General features: G+C 40.5%; 1 protein-coding gene and 1 pseudogene across 2 annotated transcripts; one reads left to right on the forward strand and one right to left on the reverse strand.

Moving 5' to 3' along the window:
- Positions 1-1,028: 1,028 nt before the first annotated feature.
- LOC136439507 (X-box-binding protein 1-like) lies at positions 1,029-3,334 on the forward strand (annotated as a pseudogene). The gene is made up of 3 exons (XR_010756545.1): positions 1,029-1,359; positions 2,085-2,181; positions 2,358-3,334. The product of XR_010756545.1 is annotated as an X-box-binding protein 1-like (transcript).
- Positions 3,335-4,647: 1,313 nt separating this feature from the next.
- On the reverse strand, positions 4,648-19,251 carry LOC136439496 (protein pelota-like). Its single transcript, XM_066434917.1, has 13 exons — positions 19,096-19,251; positions 18,047-18,139; positions 16,949-17,099; positions 16,604-16,694; positions 15,192-15,355; positions 14,471-14,531; positions 12,502-12,663; positions 11,351-11,397; positions 8,352-8,425; positions 7,873-7,944; positions 7,135-7,209; positions 5,437-5,468; positions 4,648-4,823 (listed from the first exon to the last, which is right to left on the reverse strand). The coding sequence occupies exons 1-13, from the start codon at positions 19,134-19,136 to the stop codon at positions 4,732-4,734; spliced, it is 1,155 nt and encodes a 384-aa protein (XP_066291014.1). The 5' UTR covers positions 19,137-19,251; the 3' UTR covers positions 4,648-4,731.

Below are 19,251 nucleotides of genomic sequence, written 5' to 3' on the forward strand. Positions count from 1 at the left end.
CCAGTCACTCAGCCCTGTATTATCTGGCTGACTGGAGCTTCTCTGGCTAGCATGTACGATTTTCAGCGCCCCGTGTAGATCTGCTTGGAGATTAGTCTTTCTGCGCACCGCATTCACCGTTGAAGTCACGTTGAAATGTGTAGATTCCCTCTCCGGCGTTTGCCTATTATACCCCTGTTCACGCGGGAGGTCTCAACCTGTTTCTATAATCTTTCTCACCAGCTCTTGGTGAGATTTGTTTGATTTCTAACGTTGCACCTGCGAGAGGCATTGCCTTACCCTACCTAGAGAGGGATTACCTTACCTTACCTTACCTGGAGAGTGATTTCATTAGAATATATGTCATGTAAAGAGGACGGGATGTCATGTAAAGAGGACGGGACATAGTTGAGGTAAGGTGAACATATGAAGATAGCATGTAAAAGGGCTTTTTAGGTGTGTTTGATATATAACGTTATATACAGCGTTTTATAGACTTCCCAACAAATGAATTCAGTAAACGTTATACAGTACTAGTTATCGTTGTTTGAGTGAGGAAAGGTCAAGGCTTAAGGGCGTTCTATTCTCTAGTCTTTAATTGTCTTAGACCAGATGACTCAAGAACGTAACGGTGACTCAAATCAAGGAGGTTAAATATACCTCCTTGCTCAAATTGACAAGCGAAACTTGAAAATTACATTTGTACACGTACACGTACTAGTAATTCCACCCCAAATCTACGGTACTGCGATCTTTAGGACGATTTCACCAAAAACATGAATCCAAAACACTAAAGACGCCGCATTGTTTTTCTTATGTAACTTTGGTTGGGGAATATTCTTAGGCTATTTTTGAGACACCGTCAGATTTGGTCTCGTGGCAGGGGAATCCCAAAAATAGACCATGACGTCTGGGTTGTGATGACGTACGCGGTAACCGTGGGACCCTCTTGCATCATCCTCACCACTAACCAATCACAGCTGTGGACTTTAGAAATTTAAATATTTAAATGAGCAAAGACATCATTTTCGTAACCAATCACAGATAGACACGACCTCACATCCTCCTGTAGAAAAGCAGGTTCGTCACGACAAGTCCGGAATGAAGTGAGAAAAGTTGTGAAAACCGGGGGCATTTTGCCGAAATTTTGGACGTTTTTACCAACTACCTAGCCCCCAGGGAAGACCGAGATATGTCAACGGGCATCGTGTTCGCTCCGGCCGGCGCGGCCAAGAGAATAGCGCCGATAAACATCGCTGGGAGGATCGCCGCGCCAAGTCTCACCACCACAAATATGGCGTCCGCAGGAGTGACGGAACAACAACCCAGGAAGAGAAGAAGATTGAACCACCTGTCTCCTGAGGAAAAGGCGATGAGAAGGTGACTTTCCCCTCAGATCTGACCCTTAAGTAGTTCACAGGGCCTCTTGAAATGTTGTGTTGATAAGTTATGAAGCCGTCAGTGTCTAAAAATGAAGCTATGTGTACGCCCTCTTTTCAGGTGACTTTCGTTATTTTTCCTGACAAACATTTAAAAAAAAGAAGTGACATTTATGCTCCTATGAAAGTTGCGGATTTGATTTTTAGAAAATATTTGATCTGGGTTTTAGTGTCAACCATATATGTTCGACTTAGAATTGGTAACGCTGGCGGAAATGACAACACATTTTCTCTATTCCTGTTGTAAACCAAAATAGCAAGGAGTTGTCTGCCTATGCCTTTAGGCAATACTGTGTTGTTGTCTTTTTTTTCTAAAAAGTACTTTGTAATTCTAATAATATAGTACTTTTGATGAATGTTGATTTAATGGAAAAAAGATGTTTGATGTAAAGCCTCTATGAGGGCTTTTTTGGCATGTGGTAACAAATGTTTCTTAAATTTTGTTGTGAGCGAAATTTGTCCCGAAAGCGTTACACTTATAGTATGTTGTCTAACAACATGAGTCAGAGATTAGGTCATAGGTCAGCCAGCATTTCATCAGCTTACTGGCTTTTGAATCAAATAAAAGGTTGTGACCGGCAAAAAAGGTCCAAGAAAGTTGTAGTGTTAAACTTTACAGAAATATATCTGAACTAACATGTTTAATTTTCTTTCTTTCTACTATAGAAAACTGAAGAACCGAGTGGCAGCACAGACAGCAAGGGACAGAAAGAAGGCCAAAATGGACGAACTGGAAGTAATTGTCGCCAAACTAGAAGCACAGGTAAGCCCGCATACTGCCTCAGGGTTCTTTTACCTACAGCCATTGACACCCAAAGACACATGAAAGACAGTTTCTGTTCCTGAATTTAAGAGAAGTTATAGAACCTTTTAGTTGAACATTGTGTTGAACTTAAGGGGATATATAATTAACATGTATGCAAATTTGCCTTCTAACAGAACAAGACTCTAAAACAACAGAACTCCAGCCTCAAACAGCAGTCCAACAGCCTGAAGGTGGAGAACGCCGAGCTCAAGAAGCGGCTCGGCCAGTCCGAGGTCCACTGCAAACAGGAGGCTCGGGAGACGTCGCTGGCAGCCGAAGGCCGTACCGCCGGGAGGGAGGGATCCAGATCCTCTGAATCCGCAGCATTCAGACTACGTGCACCTCTGCAGCAGGGGCAGATCTGGATCACCTCCAGCCTGGTGGCATGGATCCTGACGCTGAGTGCGATGTCCTCCTCAGCCTCCTCGAGCAGCTCGACCCCGACAACTTCTTCACCCAGCTCCGAGAGCAGACCGAGGGTATCACGGCCTCCGACCCAGCCTTCGACCCCACAGTCGCCGCGGTTACGCCCGGCCAAGCCGCCATGGGGGCCACAGCGCCACGCGTGGACTCCGCTGCGGAACTGATCCGGCTGGACCACGTGTACCACAAGGAAGCGGCATTGGACCACCACCACCAGGAACCAGCCATGAAGACGGAACCCATGTCTCAGATCGAGGACACGCTGTCGACCCCCACGTTCACACTCTCTTCGCCACCTCTCTCCCCGTTCTCGCAGGATGCGATTGGCTCACTCTCCCCCCTTGCGGCGGACATTGATGATGACATGAAGCTCCACAGCCCCATGTCCTTCAAATCCAGCACCAGCGACTCGGGAATCGAGGACGCGCCCTCCCCCTACCAGCCGTTGCTCGGTAGCGGCACATGGGAGGAAACCTTTACCACTGAACTTTTCCCTCAGTTGATTTCTGTGTAGTGTTCACAGAGTTTTAATCTATGTACATAGTTAAATATCAGTTAAGTCAGGCAGTGGAATGCCTGTTTTGATTTGTACCCTAGGGTATTATTTCTGTTTTTTCTTTCAAAGAAAAAGTGTACATGTAAAGAGTAATAAAAACAATGCTAGCGTCCAGTGGCGGGGAGATCAAAATGTCAAGGTGCACTGCTCTTTCAGAGCAGTCGACAACTTGTACTTCCGCAAGATCTCATTGTAACAACCAAGTCTATCTGAATGTCATCTGTTGCTTAAATGAAAGAATGGTTACTGTCAAAGAAAGTCCCTCTATCGCAAAAGAACAAAACCGAGCCGTTAAGAATAGCTTACCTCATTCATTGATGGTCCCAACATAGGTGGCAATAGCCTTAAAAACCTTTTACAAGTTTGCCTTTGGAAGGACATGATGGTATGAGGTAAATGAGGTACTTAATACAAATACTTAATGAAGTATTGGAGGATGTAGACTTTGCTCCCAGCTATCTAACACTAACGAATGTAACCTCTGACTTTAAAGTTGTCTGCTTGTAAATACAGCTGTCCTTGTCTGAAGATTGTGGTTCTGTCTTCAAGAAAAATAAATGGTTCCGACCGATCCCTTGGTTGCATGTGATCAATTTAGTTTATTAGGCTTATATTACCATTTATGTCGCTTCCTCTGTGAAAGAAACCTTCCAACTTTCACAGCTAAAAGCTCACATTTTCTGCTATACACAATGCTTTAAGTGCATTACATGTACATGTACTTAAATATTAAGAATGAAGTTTTTGCCAATATCTTCTAAAATCAAGGAGCTAAGAAATCCTTGGTTGCACTTTTGTATTTGAACTGTACAACATATCTCTTAAATTATTGTAAGAACTTTAACAATAGTTTGTTTTGGTGGCATAAATTCAACATAAAGTAATATATCCCGAACAAAATATATTACTATCATTAACAACAGGCAAAGGCATGCCTGAGATGTGTTTACAAGGTACACAAACTTCTAGACTGATACAAGACTCTATGTTTGTAACATTTTTGACGGTCTAAACTTTCGCAAGATAAGAGTCAAATAATACTAAGGTCTTTTCAACACACTTTCTCGAGACAACTTTCTAAACTCAATCTCCAAGAGGATCTAACAGTGGCAATGCAGTGTCCCAATGGCCAAACAGTATCCAACAGGCCACTGCGTGGATACTGGTTGCCCCTATGGATACTGCATTGCCACTGATAGATCTGCTTGGAGATTACTCTGAACTTATTCAGACTTCCTTACAATTATTATCGAGTAATTATCTACATACTGGATACCACTATGTAGGCTCCTTTGTCACCCCAACACGTTAATGCAATAACAGAATCCTCTAAACAACCGTTTGAGGTAACTATCCAGTTGTAGCAACATTTCTACGTCGAGAACCAGTTTTGATACACGCTTCTTTTGCTAGGCTTCTGAACCACCATCCAAATTCCAACTGAATACAGTATCATAGCTGTTTATTTGGAAGATCTAGACTACCGGAAGAAGCGACTGTCTGACAGTCGATGTGTGAATCCGTAGGCTTCAGTCCTCGTCTGAATCCGTGGCGTCTTCTTCGTCAATCTCGGGAATCGGGAAACGCAGGATAGCGGCAACTCCCGTCAGCTGATCTAGCTCTGCGGAATTAGTGGGAATGATCAAAATCAGAATCAATCCATTACGTCCTGATGTTCCATTAAAGGTATGTATTGCAGAATCTGACAGTTCAATCGGTCAGAATCTGACCGATTGAAACATATACAAAATCACTGTTTTTATTCATTTTTCTGCATCATAAGTTGAATCTACCTTATAAAAGAGCACAGCAATATTCACAGTGTATGAATGCTATTGTTGTGTTGAGAGAACTTTCTTTTATGTTTTTCAGCTGAGGAGTTTTCTAAGGGGAAGTGACAAAGGTGGGGAAATGCTTTCAAATACTATAATCATGAGGCAAGAACATTGAGTAGACTTGGCAGTTTCTGATTGGCTGCCTTACCCCCAGCTCAAGTTCTCCCTGTGGGTCAATGACCCCTGTTTCTCAAGTGCCAGGATGTACAGTAACTAAGCCTGCACTTCACTAAAAATGTGATAGGTGGCATCAATGAATTGTCTCCTCATTGTACAGTGTTTAACACAGTGGTGTAATGTGGTTACTTTTACAACAAGATTTTCATGATTTTCTGTGTAAATATCGGCCACTGGCAGAATTGATAAGATTTTGGAGTGAGTACAATTTCATCCACTTACGTTCTCCTGAGACATGTAGACTGGAGAAAATCCTGTGAGGAAAGAAAAGCCATTTTTAACTCATCATCACAGTGGGAAAGAGGGTGCTTTGTCTTTAGGGGCGTAAACAGTGATAAAGACAGGCTAGAATGAGGTATTCACTAATCATCAATGCCCCATATCAGTGATGATAGAAACTGCTCTGCGAAGTACTCTCCAAGCAGAGGTTGAATGGGCAGATCGTCATCGTTTTATCATATGCCTTTTTTTGTTTGTTGCTAGCCCATTCAAGGCATATGATAAAACGGTGACGATCTGCCCATTCAACCTCTGCTTGGAGAGTACTGCGAAGGGTCATCCTTCTAACTTGTAAAAGCTGTCAATACTAGTAGATAGGAAGGGGGCAAAGTTGAAAAAAACTGACATTTCCAACCACAAGCAGTCATAAAGACAGGATGAGGCATTCACTATCTTATCAATGCCCCCTATCAGTAATGGCAGTAACTGCACCAACAGCTGTTAGGTGAACAGTAGGCTGTTTTCGAACTTGCAAAAGTTGTTATTACTTCCCAAACTTGAGGCATTAGAGTTTTGCTGTACAAAACCAATTTCTTCATCTGCCTCCCGAAAATTTGGACAGCTATGGTACCTTCCTCAGGGCAAAACTGACTGCTTCTACTTCATGTCCGATACCTTATGGTCCGCCAACCCGACAAATCTATTGAATTTCATAGCTCTCAAACATGAGCTGTGAAGTAGCCTGACTAAATTGCATGGCTGACTTACTACATGTACCAACGAGCCCCAGGCAGTGAGAGATTGTGTAATACAAGCTTAGCTAACAAGCTTTCCTCTCTGGATGACATCGCTACAGAAATGTTTTCCACAATCATCCTACAAAAAGACCTCTGGCATAACAGAAACTGACAGCCTAATTTTTCAAGCAGGCTCAGAGGTAGAATTACTGGTAATACCAAAGGGACGGGTTGAGAGATACAAATTGAAGCGAAAGCCTTGCTGGAAGGTATGCACAAATTACTGATCTTTGCAATTCTTCACAATGGATAAGTGTCGAAACTGTTATGAAGGTTTTGATTTAATAAATGAGAGTGGCAATGAGATGAATAGTCCAATATGAAAGGGATAATATTCAAGTCAAAGGCTATACCAAGCACTACTGAGCACATCCTTATGCCACGTCACACAGCAGGAAAACGAATTGGCCAACGGGTCTGGAGCTCTAAGTGACATTTTTGGCAGCAATACGCCCAGTGTTGTCTCAATTACCACACGGTTTTCAGAGATGGAACAATGTCACAGGTCTCTCAGCCCCAACGTCCTGAGGTCCAATCTGATGGAGTAGATTTTTAGGTTAATTCTGAACCTTCTCCCTGCTGCCTTACTCGGTAACCAATAGGGAATTGGGTGCCAAAACTGGTACTTCAGTGTGCTAAAGGATTAAAGTACACTCAAGTCTCTGGCAATTTCTAAATTCTGTGACTTTCTGTCGATCAACAAATACCACCAAAGCTCTTCCACTGTGTGACAGGGTTTTATTTCCTCTACCAAGTTTACCACATCAACAGAATGAAATTCCATTCTAAGTATGGTGATAATTTTTCATGCTACATAAGCAAAAAGTGAGTATTTTCAATGTTCTAAAAAAAGTACCAAGACAGAGAACGAAGTTATAACATGAATCATTTTTGCACCACTTACTTGACATCACCTCCCAAATCTTTCACCTTCTCCACGAGTGCCACGTATCTTCTTCTTGTAGGAACGTCCTGAGCCCTGAAGGTATTCATAGAGACACAGTATCACGTGAACTGTTATCTGGCAATCTTCCTTGTTTGCATCTGTTGTACATATGTAAAAGTGGTGGCTGAAACAACAAGACTTCGAAGATCTCGTGCCTCAGAGAAATATCTAGAATTTCTCATATGCCTTGTTTAAACCTTCTCCCTGCTGCCTAACTCTGTAACCAGAGAGGAATTGGGTGCCAAATGGCTACTTTAGTGTGCTTAAGGTGAATAGAAGTACATTGATTATGCATATAAGGTTTTGATTAACATAAACATTACATGTGTCCACTGATAACTTCCTGTCACCCTTCCTGACCCCATGACCTGGACTGTCTGATTAACGACTAGTTCTACTATCCCTGAACTCTAATTCCTGTCACTCCCGAAATATTTGTAGTGACACCATCTTGCCACTCACTTCCTACCACTCTACTGACAGAGTATTCAGATAACTTCATACTAACAACAAGGTAACAAAAAGACACCAAAAACAAAGACTTCGTATGCCACCACATGTCAATATAAGGGATGTACACACTTTCAATGGAAGTTGTACATACTGACACAAATTTCCTGTATGTCCAAGTACAAGTGTACACATATAAGGCTTCACTAGATCTTTTGATTGTATTTCTGATCTTTCTCTCCTTACCTAAACAGCCTGTCAGAAATGAGAAGGGTCTCGATGGCTTCTGACTCGCTGGCACTTTCCACATGTTTGATTCTGGTGACAACAAAAAATCATAAATACAGTTTAACATAATCATTCTTAGAATAGAAGAGACATAAAACTAGTTCCATTTGCAAAAGAAAAACTAAAAGAAGGAACAAGATCACTAATTTCATAATTATGTTGTGACTATCTCTTTCTGCTAGAGGATGCGACCACTGAGCGACCAATCATTTGATTGCTCAACAAATTTCATAGAAAAAAAACACATTTTAAACTTTTTGCATGTTTTCTGCATCATATTCCAACTATCATAATAATAAGATCATTTTAAGGTCACACAATTTTAGTCACTATAAACGGTCCCTCATCAAATGTATTATGTACACATGACATGCTCTCAAAACTTACCCATAATGTGTTCTAGACTTACCCATAATACATGTATGTTCTTGACTTACCCATAATATGCTCTGTCAGGTTCGTGCTGCAGCATGATGTAAAACTGTTCCAGTAGCTTCACCTCTCCAGCAGCCTGGGATAACACATGGGGATGAACAGTCAGTATGATGGAACCAACAGTCAATGCTGATAACTTTTAGCGTATTAGAGTACTTCTGACTGCAAAATTTTGCTAAAGTTGCTGAGCTATTGTGAAGTCTTAGAGGAACTTGTTATCATTGATAATGATGGAGATACATAGGATCTATGACATGATCAGTGGCATGTTTGCCCATTTTTGAAAAAAAAAAACCACATCAAAGTTGTAGCCCAGTTGATCCAACAAGATATATCAAAACTATCCAAATCTTTTCCCCCAATAGCATCCCTCTATGACTCTATTATGTAACCAATAACCATGTTGCCCAATTTTCCAAGAAAAAAAATTCCCTAGAGTTTGCTGACCATTAGACAGCAAATGGATCACAATGCCAGGTTTCATTACCTAAATCCATGACATGTACATTTGTGTAATCAAGAATAACAACTGAGAAAATTACAGTTTCCATCTTGTAAACCTTAATTGCAGAATGCCTGCCGGCCTCTTTAATCCTACTTTACCTTAACTTGAATTCATTCCTTCCTTGCACACTGGGACATTATTTAGAAAATCAAATTCCCTAGCCAATTATATAACACATAGCTCTTTACTTCTTTCAAGCTGGACTCCAATCTAATTTGTCTAAGGTCTCTTGTGCCTAGTGTCCTCCATCTTTGACAAAAGGGTTTTATGTAACCTAGTCCTAGTAGGCTGCACCATCTTAATTTGTTGATTCTTATGCAACATTTCAGCAAGACGAAATCATGAAAACAGAGGGCTGGGAGGAAAACTTGCATCTGACTCTGTTCACTCCCTGAAATTGTGTGTACCAAGGTAAGACTTTCCCTGATAAGAGTCTGTTTTTATATTCAAATCCAGCATTATTCTTTTAAAATCAGGAGACCAAGAAATCAAGTTGGTTTGCTTTAAAGTATTTGCTCACAAACATGACATTTGTGACTATAGTTGATCAAAACCATGAATGTGTCATATTTCTAAATTGTAAATTGTCACCCCTTATGCTGCACAATCTCTGCTGAATCACTTCATTCCCTTACAAGTATGCCTTCACATGTTTTCTAGAAACTCCCCTGACAAGCGTTACATAAGAGTGCTTCACACGTGCACGACATTGTCATCTTACCATCACATAAGTGTCCCACATGCTTAGAAATCAGCCCTCCTTGAACCATAAATTGGCACTAGTGTTGCAGTTGGCTTGTTGTTGCAGATTTTTCCAAGAAAAACTCCAGCACACCATCACAAAAGAGCACTTTCGGTCATCTCATTCTATCACCAATTGTCATAGCTGTCCAACACACTTAAAAATCAGTTCTTCTTGAACCAGAAATTGACACCATTGGCTTGGTCTTGCCCCTTTCTTTCTAGAAAAAACTCCTGCCAGCATTATGTAAGAGCACTCTCTGTCACCTTGTCATGAATTGGTACGTGGTACCCGTCCACATTAAATTTGCGTTTCTTATGTCTGACACTCACACACACAATCAGAGAAAATCACAGATGCCATGTGTACTTGTCCTATAACAACCTCTCCCACTTTTCCTATTAAGATCCCCCTACAGTATTATGCAAGGCTTAGGGTAGTCTCAGTCACCTCATAATATAAATTGGTATGATACAAATTGGTTCACATGGTAATCTAGACTAATATGACAGAAAATTACACTGACTCAACCTTAATTACAGGATGCGGTTCAACCTCCATACTAGTAAGTCAACATTGAGTTGCGGTCATTGCCATCCTACGCACTGGGAATGGCAAATTGAATGCATATCCGAGTCCCGACTGTCTAATAAACATCTAGATATATAGGTGGAAGCAGCTGCAAGTGAGGTGTGAAGTAATAGTTACATTATGAGTTTCAGAGTAACCAGAATGTGTAATCTGATAGTTACAGATGAGTTTTAGAGTAGTTTGAGGCTGCTGGTCTTTCTCAATTAAATTTTTCACTTCCGAAAGCCCAGGATTACAGTTGCCACTGGTTTTAAAGTGCTGGAAGTCGTTAGAGCAAACTTTTAATTGGGAAGAATTGATTCTCAGAGAAACAGTCTTAAACATAGATGTTTAAAATCTTTGATCACAGACACCTCTCTGGCAGGAAGTGCCAAGTATGTAACCAGCTGGGACCTAATTACATTGCTTAAGGTATCGTGGAACTTCCAACATTCAAAGTTTTACAGACATGAAATAAGTATGATGCATGATGCTCAAATTTAACAGCTCAGAAAAGAACAAGAAATAGTGTCATGCCTTCAAGTAACACTAACACAGCTATCGACCAAGGATTCATTCTTTAAAAAATGCATTGTTTTCCACTATCATAGAGTGGAACTAGTTGCCACCAACTAACAGTAAGGGCACCCTCATTAGATAGCTTTAAAAAAGGCCTACAGCTAGATGGTCAAACTTTAGGTGTGATAGGTCATTCAGTGTTTACTTATCTAAACACGGCTTGCAAAACTTATGACTGGTTATTTCAAACCAGTCTGATCCTTGCGCTACATTGAGCAAACTTCGTAGAAAAGGACAAATCATTGAGAGAAAAAACAGTGCTGGGATTTAGTCTAATTTCCCATTGAACAGACAACAGAATATAACTAGATTAAGGATTTGTGCTACATATGTTTCAGGTTTGCTATGTTAATTTAGCAATTATGGGTCTTTTTATAAATATGAATATTGGTATTGATTTTTTCTTTTTATTTGAGTTGAATGTGTGATAGTCGTGTGCCGATTTGTTAAAAATAGAGAGAACACTAGCGGCCCCAAAAAACACCCCTCCCAATGAAATGGCATGGCTACCCTGCGACGTCACAGAATCAAGATGGCGGCCACCTCACATGCCAACGGATCCAACAAAGGTTTTGCTATGCAAACCTGTAATTAGTTGAACCCACCTTTGTGTCTGCCAGTTTGGCAGTGACTGATGGGTCCTGTAACACTTCTGTGGAGGAGAGAAGGAAGAAACTGCAATAAGTTGTACTTCAAGACTTCTGCTAGTTCTGTGAATAGTTTCATCAGGTTGGTAAGTCGCTGAATAAAAATACTCTTTTTTTACACAACCAAGAGATTTATTCCACCGACATTTCGGTGACCATCTGTCACCTTCTTCAAGGCAATTCTGACTGATTCACATAGCAAAGCAGCACAGGTGTTGCTGCTTATACATAATGAGATGCATTCCCAAATGCAAAATATTTACATATGTACAATCACAGGAGACAAAACATCGGTGGAATAAATCTCTTGGTTGTGTAAAAAGAAGTCTTTTTAGTCTGTTAATTCTGTGTTAATCAAAATTTCAAAGGAATATGACTGAATATAAAAGAATCGAATGTGAAAATTACAAACTGGAAGAAAAAATTCTGAAGTGTGTCGCAACCAATCAGTCCAAACTTTAGCAATCAATATGTAACACAGTAAAGAATAAAGCTTTGCTGATAGGTCAGCTACAAATCAGATGACCAATCAGCATCATAGGCCTGCCTTCAAATAAACCAATCAAGACAAAGCATTCCATTAGTGCGTGAGGTTGGTTTAAAGGTTAGCCAATCAGAGGAAGACAACAAGAACTGATGGCCAACCAGCACCAAGGCTAGGTTGTACCTGTCTTATCAATTTGAAGGACTTTTCTCTCTAGATTGATTACCAATGGAAGACAGTAATCTGTTTTGAAAGGACACCCAATCGGAGGTAAACATCAACAACTGATGGCCAATCAGCACCAAGGCTAGTTTATACCTGTCCAATCAGTATATGACCAATGAAAAAACGTTTTATGTTTAAAGATTTCCAAGAATAGCCAGTCAGAGGAAGACAACAAGAACTGATGGCCAATCAGCACCAAGGCTAGGTTATACCTGTCCAATCAGTATATGACCAATGAAAAAACGTTTTATGTTTAAAAATTTCCAAGAATAGCCAGTCAGAGGAAGACAACAAGAACTGATGGCCAGTCAGCACCAAGGCTAGGTTATACATGTTCAATCAATTTGAAGGATTTCTCTCTCCAGATAACCAATGTGATCTGTACTACTTATATACTTACCTTTGAGTGAGTGCTTGAAGCCAGAGGAGGAATGGACCAGCAGGAACTTGGACTTGTTTTCTGTGATGATTTTGCAGTCTGTTTTGATGGCTTGACTGAACATGTACTCACAGAACTGGTCTTTCACGAACCCCGGGCTGGCGACAAGGACACACTTCACAACTACGGCAGGAAGAGAGAGGAGTATACAGTCAAGTCATCAAATTTTCCACCAAGCTCAATAAGTGTGTTGGGTTCTTTCACGTAATTACGTGCAGAGGTTAAATTTGACGCCATCAGCTCCCTTATATACACGGGGCCGCTGGCTTTATGTCTCCATCTGAAAGGATTATGTGACTCTTTTTCAGTTGTGTCCAGACCCAGGCGTGGACCCGAGCCCAAACCCGGGAAAGTCTGTAACTTGCAGTATAAAGTATCAGGGAGTCTATACAGTCAGAGTTAGGTTGGACTCAGGCCTGAGGCCTCGCATTTGAGAAGAGCCACACGTTGAGCACCTTTAAATCTAAAGATCCCACCATACTTATCAAAAGAGCAGCGGTCCATCCCTGCATCAACCCTTACACTTTACAGTCCGGTCTTACGTGGCTTGTACAATGTATCTAACTGGTAAGTTACGCCTAAAGGCGGTTTTACCAGTTACGCGAAACAATACAAATCTTTTCAATAAGGCGGTTATAGATATGGAAACTCTCAAGTGGCGACCTAATGCGACGGATTTCTCATATTCGAGATTGCAGTAAGCTGCAATACATCACGGAAGAAAGCGACATGTATTCTACTGGCATTCTGTCAGACTTTTAAAGATTTAAGATTACAGGATCATATTATAGCCTACGGCTTTTCCGCTATGTGAGTTCTTTGTAAGACTTAGTGAGACTAAACGATAAAGTTTCCTCTTGGCAGATTTTCTCTGTGAACAGAAGCGAACAGGATTCTTGCAGTATGACTTATATAACCGTTATGTAAGAACTAAGAAAGACCAGATATGAGGATCTTTAATTTTTTGTGGATTCAAAAGAGTTTAAATCAAAGCTAAAACCATGGTTTAAGCTCTTTCTTATATTAGCCGAGTAGTATTCAATTGCAAGTCTTTGAATTTTAGCTCTTCCAATTCTGAAGAAAACTATGAAAAAGTACATGTATTAGTTAAATCTTGTCTTTCACAGGATATGAAACTCTATCTCCTTCCTTTGTAAGGCTGCACTGATCATGATTTGATTTCGTGAATATGGATGTCATCCTCTGGCCACTGAAAAATCTATACGGGAATGCAACACAAATTAAAGTTTGGCAAAAAAAATTGCCTTTATTCAGTGAAATTTAATTGGTTGGGAAGGTCTTCCAAATGACTGACATGAATGAATTGCATATATTTGCTCATTTGTCAGCTTCTTCGTACAATTTAAAGTATGATATCAATTTTTTTTTGGCAAACAGACAAAAACTGATGCCTGCACGAATGTCATCAATATAATCAAGTAAGCATGGCCTATAAGCATGTGCAAATCTTTGGCCTTAAGTTTTAATCAACTGGCATGGCCTCGTAAGGAAGAGAGATCCTAATCAGGAATTTTGCATGACGTTTTTGGTAATTGATACACTAGAGACAAAACTCAATTATTCTAGCCAAAAATACAATTACCACAATGTTCCGATGGCATGGTGAGTTACTGCTTGTCATGTATACTTAATAACATCATTGATATGCAATATGAAATTATAATTGACATAAATGTATATTAAATACCTGAAAACTGAAAAAGCTAGCCCCTCCAGCTCTGTCCTGCCACATACTACATAAACATTATGTAAATCGAACACCACAGGGTGGCTGCTACTACCAGTAACCATGGTGACAGCCGTCTGGTCCAGGTCATTGATCTTATTTGTTTCTAAGGGAGGAAGAGGAAGAAGAAATGGAGCAAAAAGGAAAACATACTTCCTTGAAGATAAACATAAAAGAACTTACTTTCAAAGTTGACATGACGCAGTATAGCCTGCATGACAGACTCATAGAACCGACCAAGGCCCTGAAAAAAAAATGGATTGAGATACTTGAAATATAACATTGGAAGGAATCCCAATGTTATTAAACTTGGTACAAATGTACTAGTAGTTTAGCCTTCCTTGAGAAAAAGTTCTCTGATTTATATGTTGAATTTCTGTTAAGATAGTTGATCTTATCATGTAATAACAACTCAGGATCTATAATCCATTAGAATGCCTCCCCTGTGGATAATCCTATGAAGCACAGAGCTTATCTTTCATGTACAGATTTCCCTTACATGGTGTTGGAAGGGTTTCATGGGGATAAGGGAAAGGTTAGGTGAGGACAGGGAAGTAGTATGGTCTGTGGAGTACATACAAAATATATTGGTCATGTTTTTTTTATGGAGGGAGGGGTAGATGGATGGATGGATGGATGGAAGGTGGATGGATGGATGAATAGATGCATGGAGGGGTGGATGAATGAATGAATGTAGAAATTAGTATTTGATATCTTTCACAGAGGACTGTAGCTTCCAATGTGAGATCTTAAGAAAATACATTTTAGGGAAAAAACAAGAGAATTCTATATGTAGAATCCAAACTTCCTGCAAATCATGATTGGAAGTGCAAAGATGATTCTTACCAACACATCTGTTTGAAGTTCTCTCTAATTACCTTGTCATTCTTTCTCAATGCATTACCTTGTCGTGCTGTTCACAGCTGCCTCTTCTCTTGCGAGGGATGTTGGTCTCGATCTTCGCCCGTACGACAGTCATGCTGCCGGTAAGCAGACACAGATGGGCCAGACCTTCCTGCATCACTAGCGCCGCAACGTCTGCCTTCTTTTCTATATCACAGGCTTGTTCTGATAGAAACACACAAAAACACGAAACACTTCAAACATCACCAAAACACTGCCTGTTACACAAACGTGTGCCAGACCTTCCTGCATCACTAGCGCCGTAACGTCTGCCTTCTTCTCAAAGTCACAGGCTTGTTCTGATAAAACACACAAAAACAGGTTATATTCAACCCTGAACATCACCAAAACCATGTCATAAACGTGCTCCAATATCACAGGCTTGTTCTCATAAAAACACACAAACACAGGTTACATCAAACATAACCAAACTCTGCCTGTCACACAAATGTGTGACACAACCTTCGGTATGACTTTATGACTGTTACATCTGCATTCTTCTTATTATATAATAAGCTTTCAATCAGTCTTCTCATCCTTCTCAAGCTGAAATGACCCAAAGCCCATTTAATGATATATATATGTATGTCACATGCCTTGAACATAAGATTTCAACTTTTTTAAAATTTATTTATTTATTTAACTTCTCCATAAAAATGGATGGCATGACGAAACAGGTGTACCCCCGCATGGGTCACCTTTTCAAGGCCGCCATGCCGAAACATACAAAATTATACACACAATCAAAACATAATAATACAATATGAATAACCCGCCAATATAAATAAATCGACATAGAATTCAACTTAACAAAATATACAATACAAAGGTAGAGATGAATTGAAGAAACAGCACAAGATTCATAATGAGGTAGCAATTTGAATGTTACAAATTAGCGAGGCCTAGTAGCAAGGCAAGTGGAGCAACTGCACGCTAGTGACCGTGTACAGGGTTGCTCTAGGTTGAAGGATTGGAGGATAGAAGGTGGCTTGTTGGTGCTTTACTTTGTGTACAGATGTAGTATTGTCTTTTATTATGATAACAGAATTATTGACACATCAATCTTACCTATTCTTCCGAGTTTCTTTTACACAACCACGTATCTCATCTGCTGACGTTTCGGTGCCTGTCAGGGGGCCAAAGTAATAGACAGAGAGGACAACAGACGCATCCGTTGGATCAAGGAGGCAGTATGCATCAGGAAGTCATCACCAGTGATGAACCGAGACGAGAAGGGATACAAGCTCAACCACGTTTGGGATCGTGTTCTCACCACAAAATCGCCAAATCGGCTACTTATAGTGACGAGAAGCAGTACTCCAGTCAGAAGCTCTGAAGAAGGTGTCTGACAGACACCGAAAGGTTAGCAGGTGAGATTCCTGGTTGTGTAAAAAGAAACTCCAAATATCTTACCTATTCTGTCTATCGCAATGGCATCCCAGCATTCCTTAGCAAGGGTGAATTTCCTGTTTAGCTCCAGGTCCAAGGTGTGGTAGGCTCCCATCTGAAAAATTAGAAGAAAAAAAATACTATTAATCATCATGTGATTATTACAAAAATTTTCCTATTCACGGTTTTCGCAGTGAACCCTTTATCATGAACTTAAAACATCCGCGAAAAGCCATTCCATTGTGTGACTGTAGCACTACTATTGTTTCAAACCAATTTTCTCCCTACCGTGAAATTAAATCCCCACAAACATTTCTGCATTTACAGTATATCTATAAATCGTAGCTAAAAGCCTGTTCTCAGCATCACCTTGACATACTGGTTCTCCTGGATGTTCCTGCCCTTGACCCTCAGTACGCAGGCTGCCGTGTCGAAGTCGATCATTTCTATGGTAACGGTGAGAGTGGTGCGAATTTTGCTACTGCTGACACTTCCCGTGGCCGATTCATTCTGGACTTTTCTGGAAAAACAAGTGTTATCATTTGTGAACACTGGTCAAAATCGGGATGGACCCCTACTCTTATCAATAAGTGTAGTCTAAATTGGGTTCTTTAATGTGCTTGAGGTGCTCGTTTGTTTGCATAAATGGTAAACCTCATTTAGGCGTAACACACCTGTTTTGTACAAGCTGTGTAAGACTGGACTGGAAGGTTTGATCCATTCATAACTGTGATGGACCCGTACTCTTTTCGACAAGTGTGGTGGGACTGGACTGCTTAAGGTTTGATCCGTTCTCACTGGGTTGGACCCCAACACCCGGCCAATAAGTGTGCTAGGCTCTCCTTAAACATGAGACCTCCATTTAACATCTTATCTGAGGAATATCCTTGGCCAAAGCTTTTTATTTCCAACCTAAGGTTCTCATTGTCACCTTATGAGTCTAGTGGGAAATTGATGTAAATTTTTTAAGTACCTTAAAAGTTTCCAAAGGGCACAACATCGGGACCTGTCAGGGATCTGAACCCAGAATATTTCGATTCTGAGTTAAACTCCCTAACCACAAGGCCACCAAAGACAACCTCTTAGAATTATCTCCATGAAAAATGGAGATATAGTTTAGGGTGTGTCTGTCTGTGTGTATGTGTGTGTGTGTGTGTGTGTTTGTGTTTCCGCACTACTGTAGTCAGCATAACTCAAGAACCTCTTGATGGATTGTGATGATATTTGGTATGTGGGCAGGTGTTGTAAAGCCAAAAGTCAAGGTCGATTTTGAGCCCCCTGGTATGTGACCTTGGTACTGCAGCAGAACTTCCGTTTTTTTATCTTTTGATCTGGACATGCTATGGTCTTGATTTTCGAGTGGCTGACAGCTTGTGATGTAATAAAGAAGTGGTGTAGGTTTGGGCCCCCTAGCAGCTTGTTAAAATTGCAATGACTAGGAATCATGCAGATACAGATCAGCCGTACCTAATAGTTGTGGACCTGAGGCTGTCTCCCACAGCGACCAGGTTGAAGGCGTGCCACATGTCCTCTGGGTCCTCTGGAAGCAGGGTCACCTGACTGCACAACAACAACAGGCACACTTCAACTTTGAGGTAAAACAACTACAAAATGTACTATTACTAAATCAACATTTCTACTTCTAGTTTATACGTTAGATGTACTACTAGTACTACTGTTACTGGTAGTCAGTCTAAACAGACTAGGACACGTACTGCACAGACAAAAATTACAAAACAAAAAGTGCATACAAATTTATTCAAGCGGTCAGAACATACAGCACAAAAGTTCAAGAAACGGTTCAGAGTCCCTTTTTGGGAGTTTGTTTGGTTGAGTCGACTGCATGCTGCCGGCATATATGTTGCATGTAAGGGCATTCCAATCTGAGTTACTGTAGATTAGGTCAGTGTTATAATATAAACATAAATCTTTAAAAATGTTACTAGCGGTCCTTTAACTTTAGATAAGATCTCTTCATTTATGTGAGCCCTGATGAGACTACTGTAGGTCCACAAATCTGTCTTTCGGAATTCCAATTTCAATGTATTTACTAAGCAAATTGACAGGCATTCGCTCCATATGGGACTATAGTAGTATGATGTCATACTGGTAGATACTTTGCATAATAAACTATCAATAGATTGGAGCCTTGGGGCCAGTTAAGTTTGCTATTGTGATTCCTTCAGAATCTGTAAATGAATTGGTGCTGCTTTGATAATATCATATTTTTCTACCCCTTAAACCCTACACTAGAATTTAGTACATTGGAAGTACTACATGATAACATCATAATACTTTTTGTCTTCCATAATTCAACAGTGATATTAAGATGTACTTAAGCTTAAATTCATGCGCCTTTCGTTCAGGTCAAGCAAAAGAATCCCGTATTTGTTTGCGTTCTGATTCAACGAATGTATGAGTGAGTGTGTAGACGACAAATCTGTGGGGAGGGGGGCGGTCACAAAATTATCACTTCCGCGTCCGAATTTTACCCTTAAATCGAACGTGTTTCTTACCCCGAGCCGTCTTTATCGAAGCTCCTGTCAATGAGCTTCATCTTGGCGTCTTCTGTGGCCTTCTTGCGTCTTGAAGTCTTTGCCGGTAGGCAGACATTTGGGAATTTCGAGAAGTTGTGCAATGTCGAGTCGGCAACTTGTCACGTAGGCCGACGA

Source organism: Branchiostoma lanceolatum, chromosome 1, assembly GCF_035083965.1.
Source record: "Branchiostoma lanceolatum isolate klBraLanc5 chromosome 1, klBraLanc5.hap2, whole genome shotgun sequence".
Taxonomy (NCBI): Eukaryota; Metazoa; Chordata; class Leptocardii; order Amphioxiformes; family Branchiostomatidae; genus Branchiostoma; species Branchiostoma lanceolatum.

Excerpts from the sequence above, each read along its gene's own strand:
- LOC136439496 (XM_066434917.1), bottom strand. The coding sequence starts at position 19,136 with ATGAAGCTCATTGACAGGAGCTTCGATAAAGACGGCTCGGG. Across the intron at positions 15,356-16,603 it reads CATTGCGATAGACAGAATAG|AACAAGCCTGTGATATAGAA; the intron begins GTAAGATATTTG and ends TGTTTCTATCAG. Across the intron at positions 11,398-12,501 it reads CTTCAAGCACTCACTCAAAG|AAGTGTTACAGGACCCATCA; the intron begins GTAAGTATATAA and ends TCTCCTCCACAG.